A 19,987-nucleotide genomic window follows, 5' to 3' on the forward strand; every position below is an offset into this window, starting at 1 on the left:
AGCCTCCTTAATTACTGGCCTCCAGATCAGCAGACGCTGAGTGAAATGCCTTCCTCTCTCTTCTGCTGTCAGGGCTCCTTTTGGGGCCCCTGTCTCCAGAACATAAGTTCTCTCCCTTTAATTTTCTGTATCCTTCCTCGTTAGGAAGGCAGTGGCACAGACTCTTAAGTCCTACTTTATGTGGGTATAAAGTTATGTTCCTTGCTTCAGGAGTAAGTCTGTGATTCTCTGCAGGCATTACTACCTGTATATCTGTAGGTAAAGCTGATACCAATCCTCACCATGTTCACCTAAAAAATTGTCTTGCGTAAGAGTTTCTACTAAGTATATTCTGGAAATACCTATATAAACTATCTAAGTAGTCTGCCTTCCTGTTTTCCACTTCTTGCTCTGCTCCCAGCTCATACTTGAATTTTCTCCCTCACCTGGCTTCCCTTTCTTCTACCCTGAACTGTCTCATTTTTTAAACCAGAGAGTCCAAGTCACAGACCTTTGTTTTCATTATTTCATGGCTTCTTCCCCATCCGATGCATTCCTGTTCACCCTTCTCCTTTTCAGTTCCTTCCATTTCCCCAACCCTTACGCATAATGATTCATCTGTTGTTTGGAGTTAGACTGGTGGTTTTCAGCCCCCGGTCCTCTGAGGACCTTTTAAAAAATGTGCGCTGGGATGAGGCTGATCCCAGAACAACTCCAGTAGAACCTCCAGAGAAGAAGCTTGTGCATCAGAATGTGTTCAAAGCAACTCAGTTGAAAATATAGAGCTATACTGAAGGAGGATAAGAACATAGCCTTTCCTCTCTGCTTATGCCCCTTAAGAGTCCCCTTCTCACTAGGCCCTTAGTCAGCACATTTACTGACCCTGCCCAACACTGTGACATCTCCGGGACCTTGTCCATGAGATTCAGGCTAAGGCAAGAATAATGAAGGCTTTTTTTCATAGACCCACAAAAAGGTAATGGACTAGAGGAATCAAGTATTCCAGTTAAACTCTGATCTCCAAATTCAGATTAACATTTACAGCCTATTCCTTATGTATCCTTTTTTTGTGTGTTTGGTACGCGGGCCTCTCACTGGTGTGGCCTCTCCCGCTGCAGAGCACAGGCTCTGGATGCGCAGGTCCAGCGGCCACGGCCCACAGGCCCAGCCGCTCCACGGCACGTGGGATCCTCCCGGACTGGGGCACGAACCTGCATCCCCTGCATCGGCAGGTGGACCCCCAACCACTGCGCCACCAGGGAAGCCCCTTATGTGTCCTTTTTGAAGGTCACAATCACAGAAATAAGAGCAGAAGGACAGCAACTAGGCTGAGGTAAGGAGGTAAGGAGATACCAAGGACACAAAATTTAAGGAGGCACTCACTCTCAGGTGCCCACCCTGCACTTACAAGATCCTGGGAGTGACTGCTTCCTTAAATTTTGCATCCTAGGAGACTCTCTTTACCTCATTCTAGTCCTGGCTCCAAAGGGAGCTAAAATGAGACCTTTTCTAAAGGAATGCTGGAATGCTGGGAAGCGAGGATGACTGTAATCACCCAGTTCAGTGAAGATTTAATAAGTAAAACTGATACAGCCTCCTGAACACATCTTAGCAGTAAGATTTCAGAACTTGAAATGAGAATTATGATCTGACATTAGCTCCCAGGGCTGTACCCCACCCCCCAAATCCCACCCCCAATATGCAACTTATGGAAGGTTATGAAAGGCAAGTTTTAGTCAGAAGAGCAGCAAGTTTCTATTTGTGTTAAGAGAGAGTGACACAAATTTATAACTGAAAGTCAAGTGTCACGATACTTTGTCTAGTAACATACTCAGTATCTCTTAATTTCAATCCTTCATTCATTATTGTTACAAGATACAAATGAATTACTGCATGTGGGACACCTAGTCCAGTGCTGGCACAACTGAGTGCTCAAAGCTGGTAACCATTTTTTCTCATCAGGAGGATAATGGAACTCAGGAAACACTTCTCACCCAATATCACCCCATCAGCAATTCCACGTTATTTAAAGACAGAGTCAAGCCAGGTACAGACTACAGCCTCTACCTCTCTCCAGTCCAAATCCAGGATGATGGCCGGAAGTTCCCTTGCCAGGCTGTAGTCAGGTCTGGCAAAATCTTCAGGCGCTCCACCACGGTCAGGGTTTTTGCTAAGAGTTTCTGTTCTCTGGACTCCCTGCCATCCTCCTGTCACTGTCTCCTGCTTTCTCTCCACTAAAGAGGAAGCACCCTGTTAGCGGGAGAGCAGCCACACAAGGGTCACTATTCTGGAGTTCTGTTTGCCTTGATAGTTGTCATTCGTGTTACGGCTGGGGACGAGGGTAGGAAGCTAAAGAATGATGGTTCAGTTGCCAAAGATCGGTCAGTTTCCTGGTGACCACTACTTTATGTGCAATTTTAATGTTTCCTGAGAATACTGGAAGTCTCTTTAATTATAACTAGGTCTAATTGCTTAGTTGTCTAATTGCCTTAGTTGCTTTCTGGAGCAGAGTGGAATAAGGCCAGTGTGAGAAAAGGAAGATGACAAACACAGCTCCAAAGAAACTCTGCAGGAGTCCTCTCACCCCTACCAAGGCCAGCTGGGGTGAGAGACTGTCCAGCTTCTCCAGCCAAAGAACCTGCTGGGATGGCCCTCTGACCCTGCAATCACAGGAGAGTGGAGCTTAGGTGAAATATCCACTGTGGCCTCAAACAAATTGCAGAGACTCTGCAGGGTGTGAATTTAAGGGAAATGTGAAAATTCTATTTTGCTCAGTGATGCAAGGAAACATCAATAAACAGAAACCCTTGGCTTTGGATATTTTTCATTTTTGTGACTAAGAACTGTGTTTTTTAAAACATCATTTTTAAATGAAGGCAAAGAGAAAAACAGTGATGTGGATGAGCAGTTAATTGTTTTTGAAAATGAGATAAACAAAGAGAAAATAATTCACACCACCTAAGAGCATGGGCTGGTAGATATTTTCTCAGTTGTCTGAATGATAGGACAAGTGAAAAATCTTTGTTTTTACTTAGAATCTTATTGATTATTATTAGAGGTCACACAAGTCAGTATTTTGAAGGAAATGCAAACCCTTTAGTTCATAAAGGTGGGAAGAGCTACAGCCAAAATGTATTTAGTTTGAAGTCGCTTGCTTATAGCTTCTCCTGTATCTCTTTCTCCAGCTCTCACTCTCTTCCTCCTGCCCTGCCTCCCTTTCTCCTTCCTTCCCTCCCTCTTTTTCCATCTCTCCTCAGGGATAGGCTAGGAAATAATCAATTGCCCTTGATGGTCAGGTTCCTTATGGAGCCTAGACAATGCCCTGTGATGAGTTGGAAAGGCTGTTCATCTCTTTTATTGACATCACCATTCACTCACTTATGGGGTATGACTGTCTTAGCACAAACATGAAGCTGACTCATCTGGCCTGACTATTGGCAAATCGATGGAGGCAGCCATCCGGGGTGTGAAAAAAAATAATTCTGTGTTAGGCAAACTGTGTCCCATTTGGCCAAGAGTTTTTGTACCATAACTCCATCTAATTGCCTTGTCAACATTTAAACCATGTCCTGTATCTCTTTGCTGCATTAAAATACCTTCATCTTGGTCTGGAATGCTTTTTACTCTCTTACATCTCATCTTTATCACCCTGTCTCTACATCTCTCTGTCTCTATATTTCTGTTTTCTTCTTCTTTGAACTCCTTTCAGTGGATGCTTAAAAATATGAAACTCTGCCTATTTGTTCATAGAATTAGATTTTTCCTGCTTCTTGGTTTTCTCCTTTAGCAAATGGGCCAGCTGTGTTGTGTTTGGACAGTCTTTAATCTATTTGGGAGTGTCACCCGAGTGTATATCATAGTGATCCTGGCAGAGGTATACACATATCGTATTCAGGACCCACTCTGCGTGCCTGGGTGATTCCCCGAATAGAATAAACCAAAAACAGAAACATGAAAACCTTGAAATAAATACTCAAATGTATCACTGAGCCATTCTATAAGCCCTAAGTCCAGTTTATTTCTTCTTCCAGAACACCTTCATTCTCTGGCAGACCAGGGATTAGAAGCTTCCTCTCTGCTACTTGCCGCATCCCTCTCACTAGCCTCCTTTGACTTTCCTTTCTTTAGTGGGGAGTCACCTGCCATCACAAGTTTGCTCTCCTGCACTGCTAAGCTCTAAATGTGATTGTCCTGAGCCCCCCAAAGAATCTGTCTCTCTCAGTCACCTCTGCAACTTTTAGTAATTGTTCTTGCTTTCAGGTCCTTCACTCTACTGGCATTTGTTGCTAATAGGAAATCAGAAATAGGCCTCCTCCCATAACCATTTTAGGTTGTATCTTGGTTTGGGTTCCCCTGAAAGAAAACTTTGAGACAAGGATTTGAATTAAATTAAGTTATTTGAGAGGTAGTCCTAGAAAACATAGGAGTGGGAAAATATGTCAAGGAAGGGAAGGAAGATAATAAAATGTACGTGATCAAGCCAGTTAGCACTATGGGTTTAGAGCTCATTCCCACTGGGAAACCCTGGGAGAATACACATCAGAGTTATACCAAACAAAGGCGAGGAAGCTGGGGTGTTATCCACCAACTCCCCACCTGTTGTCACCATTAACCTTCTGGGACTTCCAGTCTGCTCTACTTGTGGACTGAGTGTGTTTCCATAACCTCAGTAAATCTTCAGGAGAGGATCATATATATGCCCAGCAAGAGGCCTTCAGTAAGCAGAGGTTGAGTGGATGTAGCAGACACTGATGGCATCTGTGACAAGGGTCTTAATATTTTTTCCACTGGTTCATAGAGGGCTTTGTGTGCTATACTCAAGAACTTACTTGAGGGATTTCCCTGATGGCTCAGTGTTTAAGAATCTGCCTGCCAATGCAGGGGACACGGGTTCGATCCCCGGTCTGGGAAGATCCCACATGCCGCGGAACAGCTAAGCCCGTGAGCCACAACTACTGTGCCTGTGCCCTAGAGCCCGTGAGCCACAGCTACTGAGCCCACGTGCCACAACTACTGAGCCCACTTGCCACAACCACTGAAGCCCACATGCCACAACTACTGGAGCCCGTGTGCCTAGAGCCTGTGCTCCACAACAAGAGAAGCCACTGCAATGAGAAGCCCGTGCACCGCAACGAAGAGTAGCTCCCTCTCACGGCAACTGGAGAAAGCCAGCACACAGCAATGAAGACCCCATGCAACCAAAAAAATAATAAATAAAATAAAATAAATAAAATTTTTTTTAAAAAAAGAACTTACTTGAAGTTACTTCAGTTCAACATTATGTCCTCAATGTCTGTTTTATGCTGGGCACTTAAGTGCTAGAGATGGAGAGATGAATAAAGCATTCTGGCTCCAAGGCACTTACAATTTAGCGGGACAAGAAAATCACTGAAATAGCCCCTGATCTTTTCTAGTACCAAACAACTAAATAAGAACCAGGTGTTCTTCCTGCCCCTTCAGGGACCTGTAACTTGTGCTTTATTTCTAGGCCTTTGGACACATAGAACATTCCTCTCTTCCGTCTGCCCACTGCCTGCCCCTCCTCTCCCCCACATTCCTCCTTTCACCTGATTCACCCAGAAACATCTTTCAGATATCAGATGTGGCCTCTTCCAAAAGCCTCTTCTTATTCCCTAAGGTTGAGTTAGAAGCTTTTCTCAAAAGCTTTCTTCAAATCCCACATGTCCTTAATAGCAATACTTATATCAGTTCTATCAATTCTAATTTCTAGTTTATGCATCTGTATTTTCCATGAAAATGTAAATTTCTTGAAGATGATGAATATTATTTCTTCCTCTTTGTTTCCTAGGCATCTAGTATACTGCTGGCACACAGTGGGAGTTTAATAAATATCTGATGAGTTACGAATTTTTTACACACACACACACACACACACACACACACACACTAGTGACCAGGTAGGGTATCATTCAGGGCCACTAACTAACTGTGTTTTATTTGCCTTTAAGCTAAGCCAGAAATCCCCACAATTGTGGAAAATAATTCCATGGGTGTCTTCGGAGAGGTGCGTAACGTTAAAGTTTTTGAAAATCTACAGCATAATTATGCCAGTGTGTGTCAGTTTGCATCATTGCTCAGAATGTTTCTCAGAGGACCTTATTCCAATTAATTTCTGGTGGGAATGAAGGAAAGCTGAGTTGACTCTAGAACCCAAATGGGAATCCTTATTTTCTGACTTAGGGCTCTCAGAACATGTTATCTTGTGATCCTTAGTCCTTAAGTTTCCTGGAAAAATTGTCTCAATTGTTTAAATTTCTGTTTAATAAATGTTGAAGTAGATAGTGAAGGAAAAGTAGGGCAGAAAGCAGTGTGAATCCTGTTGTAAGAATGAGGTTTTTGCTCATCCTTTGACGTTTAATTTGTTCTAATTCATTTCCTATACCGGCTTTCCTAGTGTTTTTATTTTTAAGTGACAAGAGGAAAGGTACCCTTCTGAACTCATTCAGAACCCTGGCTATTTCTTAGGTAGTACAAGGAAGGGCAGGAGAAAAAGGAAATTAGAATAGGCCCCTCTGACTTCAAATTCTTGTAGGTAGTTCCCAGCCTCTAGTCTCTGGGATCTGGGCTTATTTCCCTCCTCTTGCTGGCTGTGACCTTGAACTAATTACTTCACACCTTTGTAGTCAGTTTTCCCATCTATATGAAGGGGGTAAGGAGAGTATCAGCACGTTGTTGTTGTTTTTAGGAATTAAATGAAATAATGCATGAAAAATTCTTGGTATATTGTTTGGTATGTATTAAGTGCTCAATAAGCATTTTGTTGTTATTACTACTAATGTGTGTTGATCAGCTGTCTTATGGCATTATGACTTCATTGAAACTTTTCAAAATCCCAAGTAAAATAAATATTCTTCTTAATTCTCAAACATTTCCTGTTACATGGGATGAGAGAAAATTATATTCCAGTTTCTTCTAGCCCCAAGAACATTAAATAACTTATGATTTCTTGTCATGTTTTCACTGAATATCAGTCATGTAATTTGACAGCTGCATACAAATCATAGCTCAGGCTCTGTGGTACGGTTTTAGATGAGTATATTATCCAAGTCTTTTGATTTTATGAATTAGTCTCTTAGATTAATTGTTATTATAGTCCCAAGTACATAGGAAAGGTTTCCATTTTTTTGTTCTGCCACAATTAATTTTCAAGTTTATTAGTGGACTGCATTTCAATAGTTTAAGTAAAATAAATAATCTAATGATATAATGTTTGGTAGTTGTTTTGTTTCTTATCAGGATTTTTTTGTGGGTTCTTGGGCCAATGTTTATAGGTAACATGGACTCAATCCAGATATAGAACCACAAGGTTGGATCCAAGAATTCCAGTTTAAAAAGAAAAGGACTTTGTCTTATGTGTCATCAGATTTTGTGTTCTGTACCCATGCTTCCCTGGGCACTGACTAGAAAAACCAGAGAACTTTCCTTCCTGGGGAATTAGTTGGAATTAGTTGGTGTGGAATCACCAACTCCACATAACCAGCTACAGGACACAGCTTGTCTGTGGATCTTTTAAGACCTTGACAAACATTGGTAATTCCTCACTCTGTTATTCTTATAATCCCAATTATATTTTTAATAACTTATTAACTCTTCAAAGCCCTTTCACATGCTTTTATCACGTGATGCTCCCAATAAGCCTCTGAAATAGGTAGAACATCTTGTTATTTCACAGATGAGAAATCGGGGCCTGGAGAGTCTAAGCCACTGGCTGAGCCACTAATGAAGGGCAGAGGTGGGATGAGAATTTAGCATGCCTGTACCCAGGCAGGATGGCATAGCGGAAGGAGATCATGCTTTAAGGGCAGATAGAACTAAGGTCAAATCCTAATTCAACCACCTACTAGCAACATAGCCTCATCTAGTAGTTAAGCTCTATGAGTCCCAACTAACTCATCTCCAAAACTGGGATCATAATCAATATTACACAGGGTTCTTAGGTGCATTAGATTTATGCACAGTAATGGAGTACATAGCGCAGAGTGGATGTCTCAGAAATGTTTCTTCCCTTCCCACTACTTATCACTCACTCACTCTCTTTCACTTATTCCTTCCTCTGCATGAATATTCATAAATCTGCTATGTGATTGATTCTCAGAGACAGTGGGAGTTAATGAAAAAACACAACAAGATAGGTTGTGGAATCTGATAAACCTGGGTCTGAATTCTCCTCCTTCACTATTAACTCTGGGCCTTGGACCAGATTAGATTAGATTAGATTAGATTCCTCATCAATGAACAGGGACAATGATACCAACCTCACAATGGTGACATAAGGACCAAATGAGAGACCTGTATGCAAGCTGTCTACTATCTGGCAACCATTAGTGCTCAGTAATGGTAATTTCCTACCCTCTTCCCTTCATCTCTTAAAAATTAACCAAGTCAACATGCATGTATTGATGCTTACTAGGCGCTACATGTTCACTGCACCAGCAGCCCTAAGTGTTAGAACAATAGGGGTTTGGTCAGCTGTGAACTGTGTCTTCCAGTGTTACTAGTTAAAATTACAAAGCTTGTGGTTAATTTAGCTTTCCTGTAGAATAGAAAAGCCCGCAGATTATTCTATCAATGATGTCTTTCAGGCTTAGACATGCAAGGGATGTCCACGGAGAGTGTCACCCCTATGGATGTCGTGTTCTTGCGTGTTTCCAAGGGCTCGGCTTTGCCAGGGCTCCAGCATGGCACACAGCCTCACCTCCACAGCTCCATGGAAAGAAAGAGTCTTTAAAGTAAGCTTCAGGGCCCCCCATGTAGCAGCTTTTTGCTCTAGAGCAAGAGATGCTGGGCCGAAGAGTCCCTCGGCCACAGCCCCTGGCCCTCTATACCCCTTACTCTGATGATGCAGCAAAAGAAAGCACAGGAGAGATACACGAAAACTCTAGTTTACTCAACAGGGCAGTCTTTCCACGAGGCACATGTGTCTCTTTTTCCTGCCTGTGCTTTTACTAGATCACCTCCGTGGGTCCTGTCCTTGTCACTCTTACAAAATTTAGGAAAAAAACTAAAAAAACAAAACAAACAAAAAACAAAACTACCTCACGTGTGAAACGTAGGAAACAAAAGCAGGTGGGATTGAAATGCCTAAAAAGGAAGACAGGTTAAAATAACAAGACCCATGGAAAAAAGACACTGTAATCTAAAAGCAAAACATCAGAGTTTAGCAGGACATCTCCAGTAGCTATTTACAGAATTTGATTGTTTCTGTTTATTTAATTTTGGTTTTGCAAAGCCTGAGTTTTGTGCATTCCTTGACCTTCTTAAGCTCCATTTCCTGTGTGTGTGTGCGTGTGCGTGTGTGTGTGTGTGTGTGTGTGTGTGTTTAAGATTAGATATTGCAACCTTTTTTTCCCCTCATAGCATCTTTTGTAGCACATTAAGATTCTGAGTCCAAATCTCCAGCCGTGTGACTCCCAGCCGCCGTCATCATTTGCAGCAGTGAGCCCCTGAGCCCCTGAGCTTTCACCACAGATGGAAAGGGTCCTAAAAGGGGCATCACACCCCCGGGGGGAAACCATAAGGAAAGTGAAAGCTTTAATATCAGGCAGGTTTCTAGAAAAAAGGGGTTACAGGACTGCAATGCAGCCTGGGTTTTTCACAAGCCTGGTGTTTGGACTTGTGTCTTTTCACAAACAGCTCACAGGGAAGACAGATCTGACTGTTAGAGCTGCTGACATGCCTAAGAACAGCAGTAAAAAGGAGCCACATAGGTGGGGACCAAATAAGGCAAGACACCATTATTATACCAGGATCTTGTCTGCTTTAGGGACATGGCTGTCTACAGTCTGTCAATGCTGGCTTTGTCTCCTCTTGTCTTCCCCTGCTCTCACCATGCCCTCTTCCCCACTCCCAATGCAGTTTTGTTTTGTTTTGTTTTGTTTTGTTTTGTTTTGTTTTGTTTTGTTTTGTTTGCGGTATGCAGGCCTCTCACTGTTGTGGCCTCTCCCGTTGTGGAGCACAGGCTCCGGACGCGCAGGCTCAGCAGCCATGGCTCACGGTCCTAGCCGCTCCACGGCATGTGGGATCTTCCCCGACCGGAGCACGAACCCGTGTCCCCTGCATCGGCAGGCGGACTCTCAACCACTGCGCCAATGGGGAAGCCCCCAATGCAGTTTTAAAAATAAGTAAATAATAGGTTCTACAGGAATCATCCGAAACAAGTCAGCTCCAGCACAAAGGCCAGAGTAGTTTCTAGTTTGATTTTATTCTACTCCTGAGTTAATATTTTAAGCATATCCTCAGCAGCCCAGGGCATTTTCCTCTCCATATGGACTGCTGGATCCCTTTTCTCAAAGCATCTCTAAATATTTAAAGATGAACAGCTCTTAAAAAATCAGAGAACAAGGCATTGGCATGCAATTAGTATCTTAAAGAGGAATATAATCTGAAACCTACAGCTCAAATGAATGAGTGGTCTGTGTGGTATGTGGGGACAAAACAAAAGCTACTTAACTCATTAAAATTGACCTCAGAAGCTAAGAACATGTTCTCTGTCCTTCACACTCTCAGACAGTCAAGGTCTCCTACCTTTCCATGGTGAATTTTCTCTAGGGAACTGTCTCTCTTATCTTCACATTTCTTCTCTATCCCTGTTTCTTTTTTTGGTTTTCTGCCTCTGTTCTTTATTTCTCCTAATATACCCAATCTCTCCACCTTTTTCTTTTTATTTCTGAGGTTCTTTCATCTCTTCCTCATATACTCTTCATTTAACAGAGCTTAAAATGAAATCAAATTATGCTTTAATGTATATCCTCTATTTTTTTTTTTTTTTTGCAGTACGCGGGCCTCTCACTGCTGTGGCCTCTCCCGTTGTGGAGCACAGGCTCCGGATGCGCAGGCTCAGCGGCCATGGTTCACGGGCCCAGCCGCTCCTCGGCCTGCAGGATCCTCCTGGACCGGGGCACGAACCCGTGTCCCCTGCATCAGCAGGCGGACTCTCAACCACTGCGCCACCAGGGAAGCCCGATATCCTCTATTCTTAATGTTTAATTCAAGTGAGTTGAAAAGTCTTTACTTTTCTCTGTGCTAATTATGCATTAATTACTTATGTGTTATATTGTGAGAGAGACTTACAGGATTCAGACAGGCTATATTAATGAAACAGCTTTAATATAAAAGCACAGCAATAATGGGAGAAAGATATGCATCAGAAGGGCCTGGAGATCTCAGGCTCAGGTTTCTTTGTCCTTCCACTGCTGGGTCCCACAGAACAAGCTTTGTATCCAGTTCTCAAATCAACACCAGCATGTGTGCAAACACCTCTCTCCCAGGAAGCCTAATCTCTGTTCATGGTGGGCTCTCAAGAGTGAGCTGGTCGCATAGGCATATTCCAGCCACCCAACCAGCCTCAACCATCAAAACCTTCAATTCCACCAAAACCAAGTGCTAGGCATAAATCCCATTATTTTCACTCATCAGTGCTGACAGGCTGGTACATTCTGCCCCCAAATAACCCACAGACCCATGGTGGCAAGCCGACATTTCTCTTTAGTTAGTATATTTTAAAGTTTTGGTGAATACAGCTCTAAGGAACCTTATAGACAAGCATTTGGCCAATTCAGACCTGCTGAGATTAACCCACAGTATGCTCTCTTTCTCTTAAAAACAAAATCCCACTAAGCCACTTTGCTATATATTAGAGCTGGAACTAAAATGGCCTTCTTTGCTACGGGTCTAAAGTCAGTGTTTTCAGAATAGAATCCCCCAAGCCCCGTTTAAACAAAATGGAAGGGATGAGCTGCTGCAGGCTGGTCTTTGTCCCTCTGGCAGGCCTTCTTCTCAGCCCTCACCTTCTGCCTCATCTCCAGGATGGCCCTTTCCACCTCGTCCAGGGCTCGCTCTCTCCTTTCCACTGCCCTCTCCCTCCTAAGTGCCTCCTTTTCTCTTTGGCTGGCCTGCTCCAGGATCCTGGCCCAGTCGCCCTCAATGCCTGTGGGGAGCTGCGGCCCTTGAAGCCTGGGGTCCTGGTGCTGCCCGGCCTGACCATGGCCACCCTTCTCCAGCTCCTCTTTATGCATGCTTTTCAGATGCTTCCACAGGGCTGTGGTGCCCACGTTAACCCCTGGGCCACGGCCCACCTGCCTGCCACACAGGCAGCAGGTGGTGTATGGGTTGGGGTGGTGTCCAGCAAGGGCAGGGGCCAGGTGGAAATACTCCCAGGCCTCAGAAAACCAAGTCCCCTTGTTGTGGGGCATCGGGGTGGGCGTGGCACCCGCAAAAGGGCTGACCGGTCCTCCCGTCTCACTGATCTCCTCCTTCACTTCTAAGTCCCCTTTTGCCTTTATCCTGGTTCCCTCTCCTTCCTCCTCTTCCTGCCTCATCCTGTCTCTTCTTTACAGCTTTCCTTTCCAAAAGTCTCTAAGGCTAAAAGTGTACTTGGCAAGGGACTGTGGTAAGTCTTGGGGATTTGCAATAATGGTCAAAGGCCGGCCACACCTGGGTGGTGTGATGTTTCCTTTCTGCTTCACCGGAGAGTAAGGGTGCATCAGAGCCAAGCAAAATGGCCTCGGAGGCCCTCCTGTACATTCCCTTCATGACCTGGATACATACTGATCCCTCCTTGGCTGGCCCAGAAGACAAAACAAATTAGTGCAACAAATACAAAGCTCTTGAGTGAGCTCAGTGTTCTCTACATCAACCAGCAACACGGGTGTTTTTGAATATTGAAAATTTTAGGCTTTTCTCTTGATTCTCCTCCTGGCTGCGTCCGCTGTTTCTGTGCTCCTGGCGATCGATCCAATGCATTCTGGAAGCAGGAGGAGAAGCCTCAGGGTTCAGGCTGTTCAGGAGCCCCAGGGCTGGGTCCTCACTGGGTCTCCCTCAGCGTGGGTAGAAGCGAAGCATAGACAGATGCTGATGTCGGAGACTCGCGTTTCCTCAGAACGGATGCAACAGGCTGTCCGGAGGCTACAAAGTCTGCCAGGGTCTGGGAAATAAAGTTCTCAATGTGAGGTTAGCTTGTCCCTAGGGAGGTCCCTCTGGGGCTGGGATTCTAGGAAGCCCACACAGCAGGCTTAGCTGTTTTCAGTGGGAGGAGCTGGCATGCCCGAAGGAGAGAGAGGTGGAGCGAATCTCCACAGACCTGGTTGTGCCTGGGTGTCCTCGGCAAGCAGCTCACCATCCTCCACCTTCCCAGGCACCATTGCCTGCAAAGCCAACAGCTGATGAGAACTTCCTGACAGCAACTTAGTCCAGATGTTTGGCTTATTTTAAGAGGTACCTCATTTTAAGAATAAATAAACAAAGGGAAAATTATAGTACATGTTAAAAACAGCCTGACTTCTCTCTCCCTTCTTAGGTCATTTCTTAAGTGATTGAGAGCCTATTCGTTAAGCTTTGCAACCTTGAAGAGTTAGGAAGCACCTCCCAGCCACAAGTGGGTACTTACAGGCAAGCAAGGCTCTGGACTGGTCTCTGATGGCTGCGGTGCAGGGTGAGCACTCCTGCCGCCTTAGAAGGCTGTTAGCTGACTCCTATTCCTGGGAGGAGGGCACCTCCAGTTCCTGTTCCCTCCCACTTCCAGGGAAGCCTCGTTTCCAAGTGGGAGTGTCCCTGCCTGTAGGGTTTTTCTGCAACAAATGCAAAACTTTTCTCCGCCCCCCTCCACTGCTGAAGAAAGTTGTTCCTGGCAAATATCATGTAGTAAAACAGTAAGTCGAGCACCTACAAGTCTTAGTTCTGTTTCCAGAAGACTAGATCATCTGGCCTGTCAAGCAAAGATGGAGATTTAAGAGGGGGAATGGGTGACATATGGGCAGAGAAACCACATGCCTCAAGAATATCTGTGGTTTCAAATATTTTGTCCAATTGTCAGACCATGAGTCTCCATTTTTGGTTGGAAACTATTGATGTTGTAAATACAGTCAGTAGAAAAGCCAGAGAACTTGCAGAAAGGGGAAGATTAAGTGAAAGGACTTCCCCCCCAATTTAGAGAAATATAGCAAATTTGGGGTTGCTTTTTATTATATTATGTAACTAGAATTGGAAAAGCTGAAATATGTTGGCTTCTACTCTCAATTGGAATGAAATAAAGGTATAATCAACTTAAGCAAAAAATACGTATTTCAGATAGGCAGATAGATAGATAGATAGATTTAGGAAGGAAGACCTACCAAGAGGAGACAGGCACATTTTAAAGAAGGTGTCCATGGGAGAAAAAAATTTTGAGTTATAGAAGAAAATATAGAAATGGTAGAGTAGAAAACATGTAGAGACTGAAGGTCAAATTTCAAGTGAAAAACAAATGTGTGGGGCATGGAGAGACCCCAAATAGAAATGAAGAGCCGGTAAACAAATAGGGAAACTCTTTTTTTTTTTTCTTTTTTTAGGTTTTCTCTTTCTAGACTAAACAGCTATTTTCAAACTGATTCTGTGAAAAGTCCTTTGGAAAAGGCTCTGTCCAAACTTAAGCAAACTGAATATGGGATAATTTACAAATGGTCACCATTTCAGTATTTCATCTGTGGAAATGGAATGATCAGTCTTACAGCCAGATTTGGATTCATTTTTCCTGACTCATCAGTTTTATCCTGCTCCAACCTCTCCTTCCAGGACAACATCCCCACCTCACTCCCAAGCCCATGAACCGTTCCATCTGCCCATCTTTGTGAATCCCCCACTACTTTTCACCTGTAGGATCCAGGCCCAACTCTTGCCTGTCCACAAAATATAACTGTGCCCTCTAAGTTATTCCCAGATTTCATCCTTCTCTGTACTCCCACAGAACTCTCCAAATACTTTTTGACACTTACTGCAGAATTCTTTGTGCTACTGCTTACTTATTCCATATGTACTTAGAATAATGTGCTGGAGAAACCAATAATTTACTTGTTTCATGAATGCAACAGACACACTGAGTGAGTGAATGATTTTGACTTCTCAGCAGAGTAAGGGGTGTGTGTGTGTGTGTGTGTGTGTGTGCGTGTGCTTATATGTATGTGTACGTAAACTCTTGTTCATATTTACTTCATTTTTTTTCCAAATTTAGCATGTTTTTCTTCTTAATTGTTTGGAAATACAGCTCTGCTTTCTCAGCAAAACCATATGTGCTTGACATTTCATAATATGTTCGACTTCAATTTGAACTAGTTTAGTCTGAAGCTTTTCAATTTTGGAGACTAAAGGAGTTTCGGGACAAGAACCATATCCCTAAACAAAATCTTGGAACACTGTCTGGAGCTCGTATAGAATATATGAAATCTGAATCATTTCATGAAATCTGAATTCAGAGAATCTACAAGAGTTAAATCTTTTTGATATTTTTATTAAATTGACAAGAAATTTCTTCAGTGAGCCAGTTGCCTTTATGAAATAATGGAACCCCTACTTGTTCCTGATATGACCATATCTCATCTTCTGGTGGGTTGAATGAGCATGGAGAAAATGAATCATGAGAGGGGTTAAAGGTATGGGCATTAATACAAACCTTTACAACTTTTAAAAGACATTTTATTCCTATAACTCTTACATGGACGACCTGGAGATAAATATCAATCTTTGGCACTTTATTGGATTAAATAAACTGAATTCTCTTTACTTATTAAGAATACATTTCAGGGGACCTGGTTTTACTTTTAGGACAGAAAGAGACATAATTTCATGGAGCTGCATTCCCGTCACGTGCCTGCATCCCACTGGCAAGTGCTGAATGGGTAGGAAAGCTGGGGCTGCAGTGTTTGCTACTACCATTTTGGATACAACAGATGACCTCCTCTGAAAGTCTCATGATTTCCTTAGGGTTTTTGCCATGATGTGATGTTCTGAGGGATGTTCAACTGCTCCTCGGTGGGATCTCACCAGAAAGATGGGACTTAGTATCCTTAGGTTTGGTTTCTCAGTTCTGCTCAAGACCAGACTCTTTGGGCATCACTATCCTTTGGGGAAATTGGCACACCAAGCATTAAATATAGTTAATTGTTCTTTACTAGTTAACTAGCATATTCATCAATATTCATGTTCATCAATGAAAAATATTTGAGAACTAAGAACTAGGGCTGGTCATATGTAAAACACACATATCTCTGGATGAGAAAACAAGTAACTAAAAATGGGATTATAATTTTGCAGCGTCTCAGATAAAATAATGAAGATCCAATAAGTCTTATCGGATATGTTCACCAGGCTCTTGAGAAAACCACCATCTTACAAAGAACAAACACAGTGTTGAAAATAAAACATAACTAACCCTCCTCTAAGCTCCCGGGTTTTGTAACATAAGCTACCTCTTCTTCTACTTCTTTCTTGTTTCAATACAACGTGTTTTACCAGGAAATGTCTTGGACTGGGATTAAGGTAACTCTTCCAATTGTGCCATCAACTACATTCTACTCCTTTTAACCATTCTGTGATTCTGTGCCTTGATCTCCCCATCTGTCAAATGGCAATAATAAGGAGAGTCCTATCTAGCCTATAGGATTGTTTAGATGATAAAATAAAAAATTAATTAGGAAAACTCTTTACAAGTCAAAAGTGAGATGTTTATATTAAATGGTTCCTGTAATTGTTGCTACAAATAGTACTTTACATTATTTGGGGAACGAAAACAACAAAAGTCTGGCTCTCTTTTAGCTTTCAGTCTAACAGAATATTCTTCTCTGGCCGCTGCCTGTTATAGCTTCTTCTTTCTATTCTTTGCTTTCCATTTATACAGTTTTATTCTGCCTATGTAGGGATGTAATTTTCCTTTTCCAGAGTCCAGACTTGCAACATTAGTATAGTCCTAGATTCTTCTTAAATTGACCTTAAATTCTAACCATTAATTTATAACATCTGTATAGGAGATTGCCTGTTTATAGTTCACTCTTTAAACCTCTTACAGGTAAACACTGCCTTGTTAAAAGTAGAGAAAATAATTTTGTGCCAATTTGCCTTGTTTGAGGCTTGGTGGAGATATAAGGGGTACCAATTCAGTTTCTTCTGAATTGGCAAATAATTCTTTCTGTATTCTGCCTTTAATCCCCTCCAGAGAATATTTACCTGCTCACTGAGGAATGTATTTCCCACAGCAAATCTTACATGGTTTATAGAGAGAAGCTTCCCTCAAGGTGAAAGAGAAGGTAAGGAAATCAGTCAATGGAAGTGGGTTTGGCAAAGAAAGAAAACAAAGCACAACAGAAGTTGCCACTGCCCAAGTTGATCTTGGCATTTAAGAGCAATTCTCATTCCAAGAAAAACATCATCTTGCCTACCAAATGCCATTTTCTGATACCTCATCTAGCTCCTCCAAGGGGTTGGGAGGTAACATTTCCCAGAATATAAGAAATATATTTGACTTGGTCAATTCGTATATAAACACTAACGTTGTATTTAACTTTCAGTAAATGCAAATCTTTTATATGAGTGCCAACTAGTTTAATTCAACCTACATGAATTAATCATTTCAGTTAGTTCAGTGAACTTAGCATCACTGCTTTAAACCAATAAACAAATAGTTTCTACTTTTTCTTGCAAGGATCTGGGTGGGTTGGGGGTGAGGAGGTTTGGAGGAAGTGTACATAAAGGACTTGGCTCCATGGCAAGGAACATGTTTACCAAGAGGATTAAAAGTTCCTGGAGCAGGACACATGTCAAGACAAGCTCAGGTGAGAACATACAAAGCGATATTCTCATAGGTGGTAAACATGGCAGCCTCTGCCAGAACAATCCCAGCTGTCTCCTGCCTGGGACAGCAGCCCTTCTCCTTTCTCCTGAGTCATTTTTCCTCAGAGCTCAGTATATTTTCAACAGTCACTGAGTCACATAGCTCTTGCTGCATTATGATCTTTAATTGATAAAATTTTAAGTTTACGTTGATGAATGATTGTATTGATCCACTTGATTCATTTTGAGACTCTTACTGGTTTTGTTATTAGATCACTTTAAAAACAATTCACCCACAATAATGACAGGATGCAATCCTGCAAATATCTTTTAAGGGTCATTATAGATACGTTCTGTTAAATAAGCTGTGATTTGATGTGCCCATTACCCTTCCAACCTTGAGGCCAGGAGGTATGGCCAGAATTTTACCAGCACACAACTGCATTTAGTTATTATTTTGGAAAGTGATAACTTCAGAACTGGCATTTAGAACCCTCAGTGTCAAGAAGCTGTGAGACAAAGTTCTGGCCTACAGGGATGGAGAGTTTTACATTCATTTCCTGCTACCATGTATGCTATTTGGAGGTGGTACTAACAGTGGCAGTTAATATTTCTAAAGAAGACTTGCAGGACCCAGAGTGACAGTGTTATAAGTCTACAGCTTAATTCAGGAAAAGGATATAATCTAGCAACAATATTCTTAAAGTAAGGATATGCTTCCCATGTACACATTTACAGCACTCAAAGTGGGGAGCCCAAAATGGAGTCTCATCTGAGGTTGTTTTATATTTTCCTGGTCACTTAGGCATATTCCTGCTACTACTCACACTCGACAGAAGAGTCCTCCCAGGTTCTCGCCTAGGCCAGGGGCGAATCATCAATCTCACTGTTATCAATAAGCAATGCTGATGAGCTGGGAAAACTTGTCCCTAGACCCACTAGACGCATGGTTACAAATAAAGCAGCACTTTTAATCAATATATTTCATGCTTTGACCATGGATCGTTGCCATGCAGGAGCTTGAACAAAAGAGTTCAGGTTAATTCCAGGCCTTCCGCACAAACGCTCACTGCAAAGAAGCTGTGGTTTGACCACTTTAGATTCTATATCACCATAAACCACACTGCCTCTAGCCATACCTTGGCATCATTGTATGGCTCATATGGAAAACACTGGGGACTAACCTTATGCTTATCTGCCTTGTAGAAATACACATACTAATGAAAAGAGAAAAGACAAAGGAGGATTTTGGGAACTGAAGTCTGTTTTGACAAGTGTGTATGATAATAAACCAGCCCAATCAAACAACCTGACCATCTGGTGTATGGCTGTGTCTCCAGTCCCTGGAAACAAAGTGTGGAATAGCTCATCCGAAAAGATCACGTTTTCCTTGGGTGAGTTGTCTATTTAATGAGATCAACAAGGGGTGGCCAAGACTGCCATAAGTTCAGAACATTTCTAACTGAAATGAATAGAATACTGATTATTTCCATGATATTTTAATCTCTGAAAACTCTCTCTACACAACTCAAAATTATTAGATTTCAAAGTAATGGACATTTTTTGACTAAAGGAACTCTACTGAAAAGAATTTCTTCAAATAAAAAATAGTTGATTCCTGTTTCTAAGAATTTCTGGTGAATACAGCAATTTTTTAATTCAAATTCCATTAATAATAACTCTAAACTAGCATTTTTGTTAATCTACAATATAATGAAAATTAACACTAACATATTGATTATCAAGAGAGTTTTTAAAACCCTAAAATTACTTCAGAGTCTATAAAAACATTCATTTTCATAGGATATATTCATATATATTCATAGGATATATAATTCTAATACTTAGGAATGGATAAACCATGTATGAGATATAATGATTTTGTTTTCTTTTTATTGAAGTATAGTTGATTTACAGTGTTATGCCAACCTCTGCTGTTATAACAATTTTAGTATCCCTAGACTTGAAGCACAAAATCTGACACGGAGGATTTTTATGACTTGAAAATTTATATGTGGGATCATTCTACTATTACAACATTAGATTAACCAGAATATTCATTACTCTGAACCAGATCAAACAATAAAGATTTACTACATAAAAGATGTGAACAAATATCTCAACAAATACAGTGACAACAGATTGTCTATAGAAAATAGAAGTGCATAATGACAACTGTCAAATATGCCTATGTAACAGTAAAGTAATACCTATAAAACTTAAACAGATTTGCAAGTCATTATTATGACTCTGCAGAACCATTAACATCTTTTACCACCCTCCTATTTTCAGAGATATTGTAGTCTATAACATACTTATAAAAACCAGAATAATTTATGAGGGAAAGAGTTTCCCTTTGTTTCAAGGCAACAGTCTGCATATTGGGTCCTTCCCAGCCCTGTTACCAACGCTG

General features: G+C 41.9%; 2 protein-coding genes across 3 annotated transcripts in view; one reads left to right on the forward strand and one right to left on the reverse strand.

Annotated features, from left to right (window-relative positions):
* Positions 1-19,987, forward strand: part of CD96 (CD96 molecule) — a 91,624-nt gene that overhangs the window by 22,051 nt on the left and 49,586 nt on the right. The window contains 5 exon segments of the mRNA XM_089910528.1: positions 1,942-2,155; positions 5,949-6,000; positions 16,242-16,287; positions 16,961-17,073; positions 18,781-18,968. Of these exon segments, the coding sequence (XP_089766654.1) occupies positions 1,942-2,155; positions 5,949-6,000; positions 16,242-16,287; positions 16,961-17,073; positions 18,781-18,968 (613 nt within the window).
* On the reverse strand, positions 10,934-13,491 carry ZBED2 (zinc finger BED-type containing 2). Of its 2 annotated transcripts, XM_089910526.1 has the most exons (3): positions 13,385-13,491; positions 13,079-13,216; positions 10,934-12,922 (listed from the first exon to the last, which is right to left on the reverse strand). In XM_089910526.1, the coding sequence occupies exon 3, from the start codon at positions 12,315-12,317 to the stop codon at positions 11,712-11,714; it is 606 nt and encodes a 201-aa protein (XP_089766652.1). In that variant the 5' UTR covers positions 12,318-12,922; positions 13,079-13,216; positions 13,385-13,491; the 3' UTR covers positions 10,934-11,711. The 2 variants fall into 2 exon arrangements, with proteins under 2 accessions (XP_089766652.1, XP_089766653.1); XM_089910527.1 differs by having other exon boundaries at positions 10,934-13,216.

Source organism: Delphinapterus leucas, chromosome 4, assembly GCF_059928025.1.
Source record: "Delphinapterus leucas isolate spDelLeu-1000000601 "Yukka" chromosome 4, BTC_Dleu_Yukka2, whole genome shotgun sequence".
In the NCBI taxonomy this organism is placed as follows: Eukaryota; Metazoa; Chordata; class Mammalia; order Artiodactyla; family Monodontidae; genus Delphinapterus; species Delphinapterus leucas.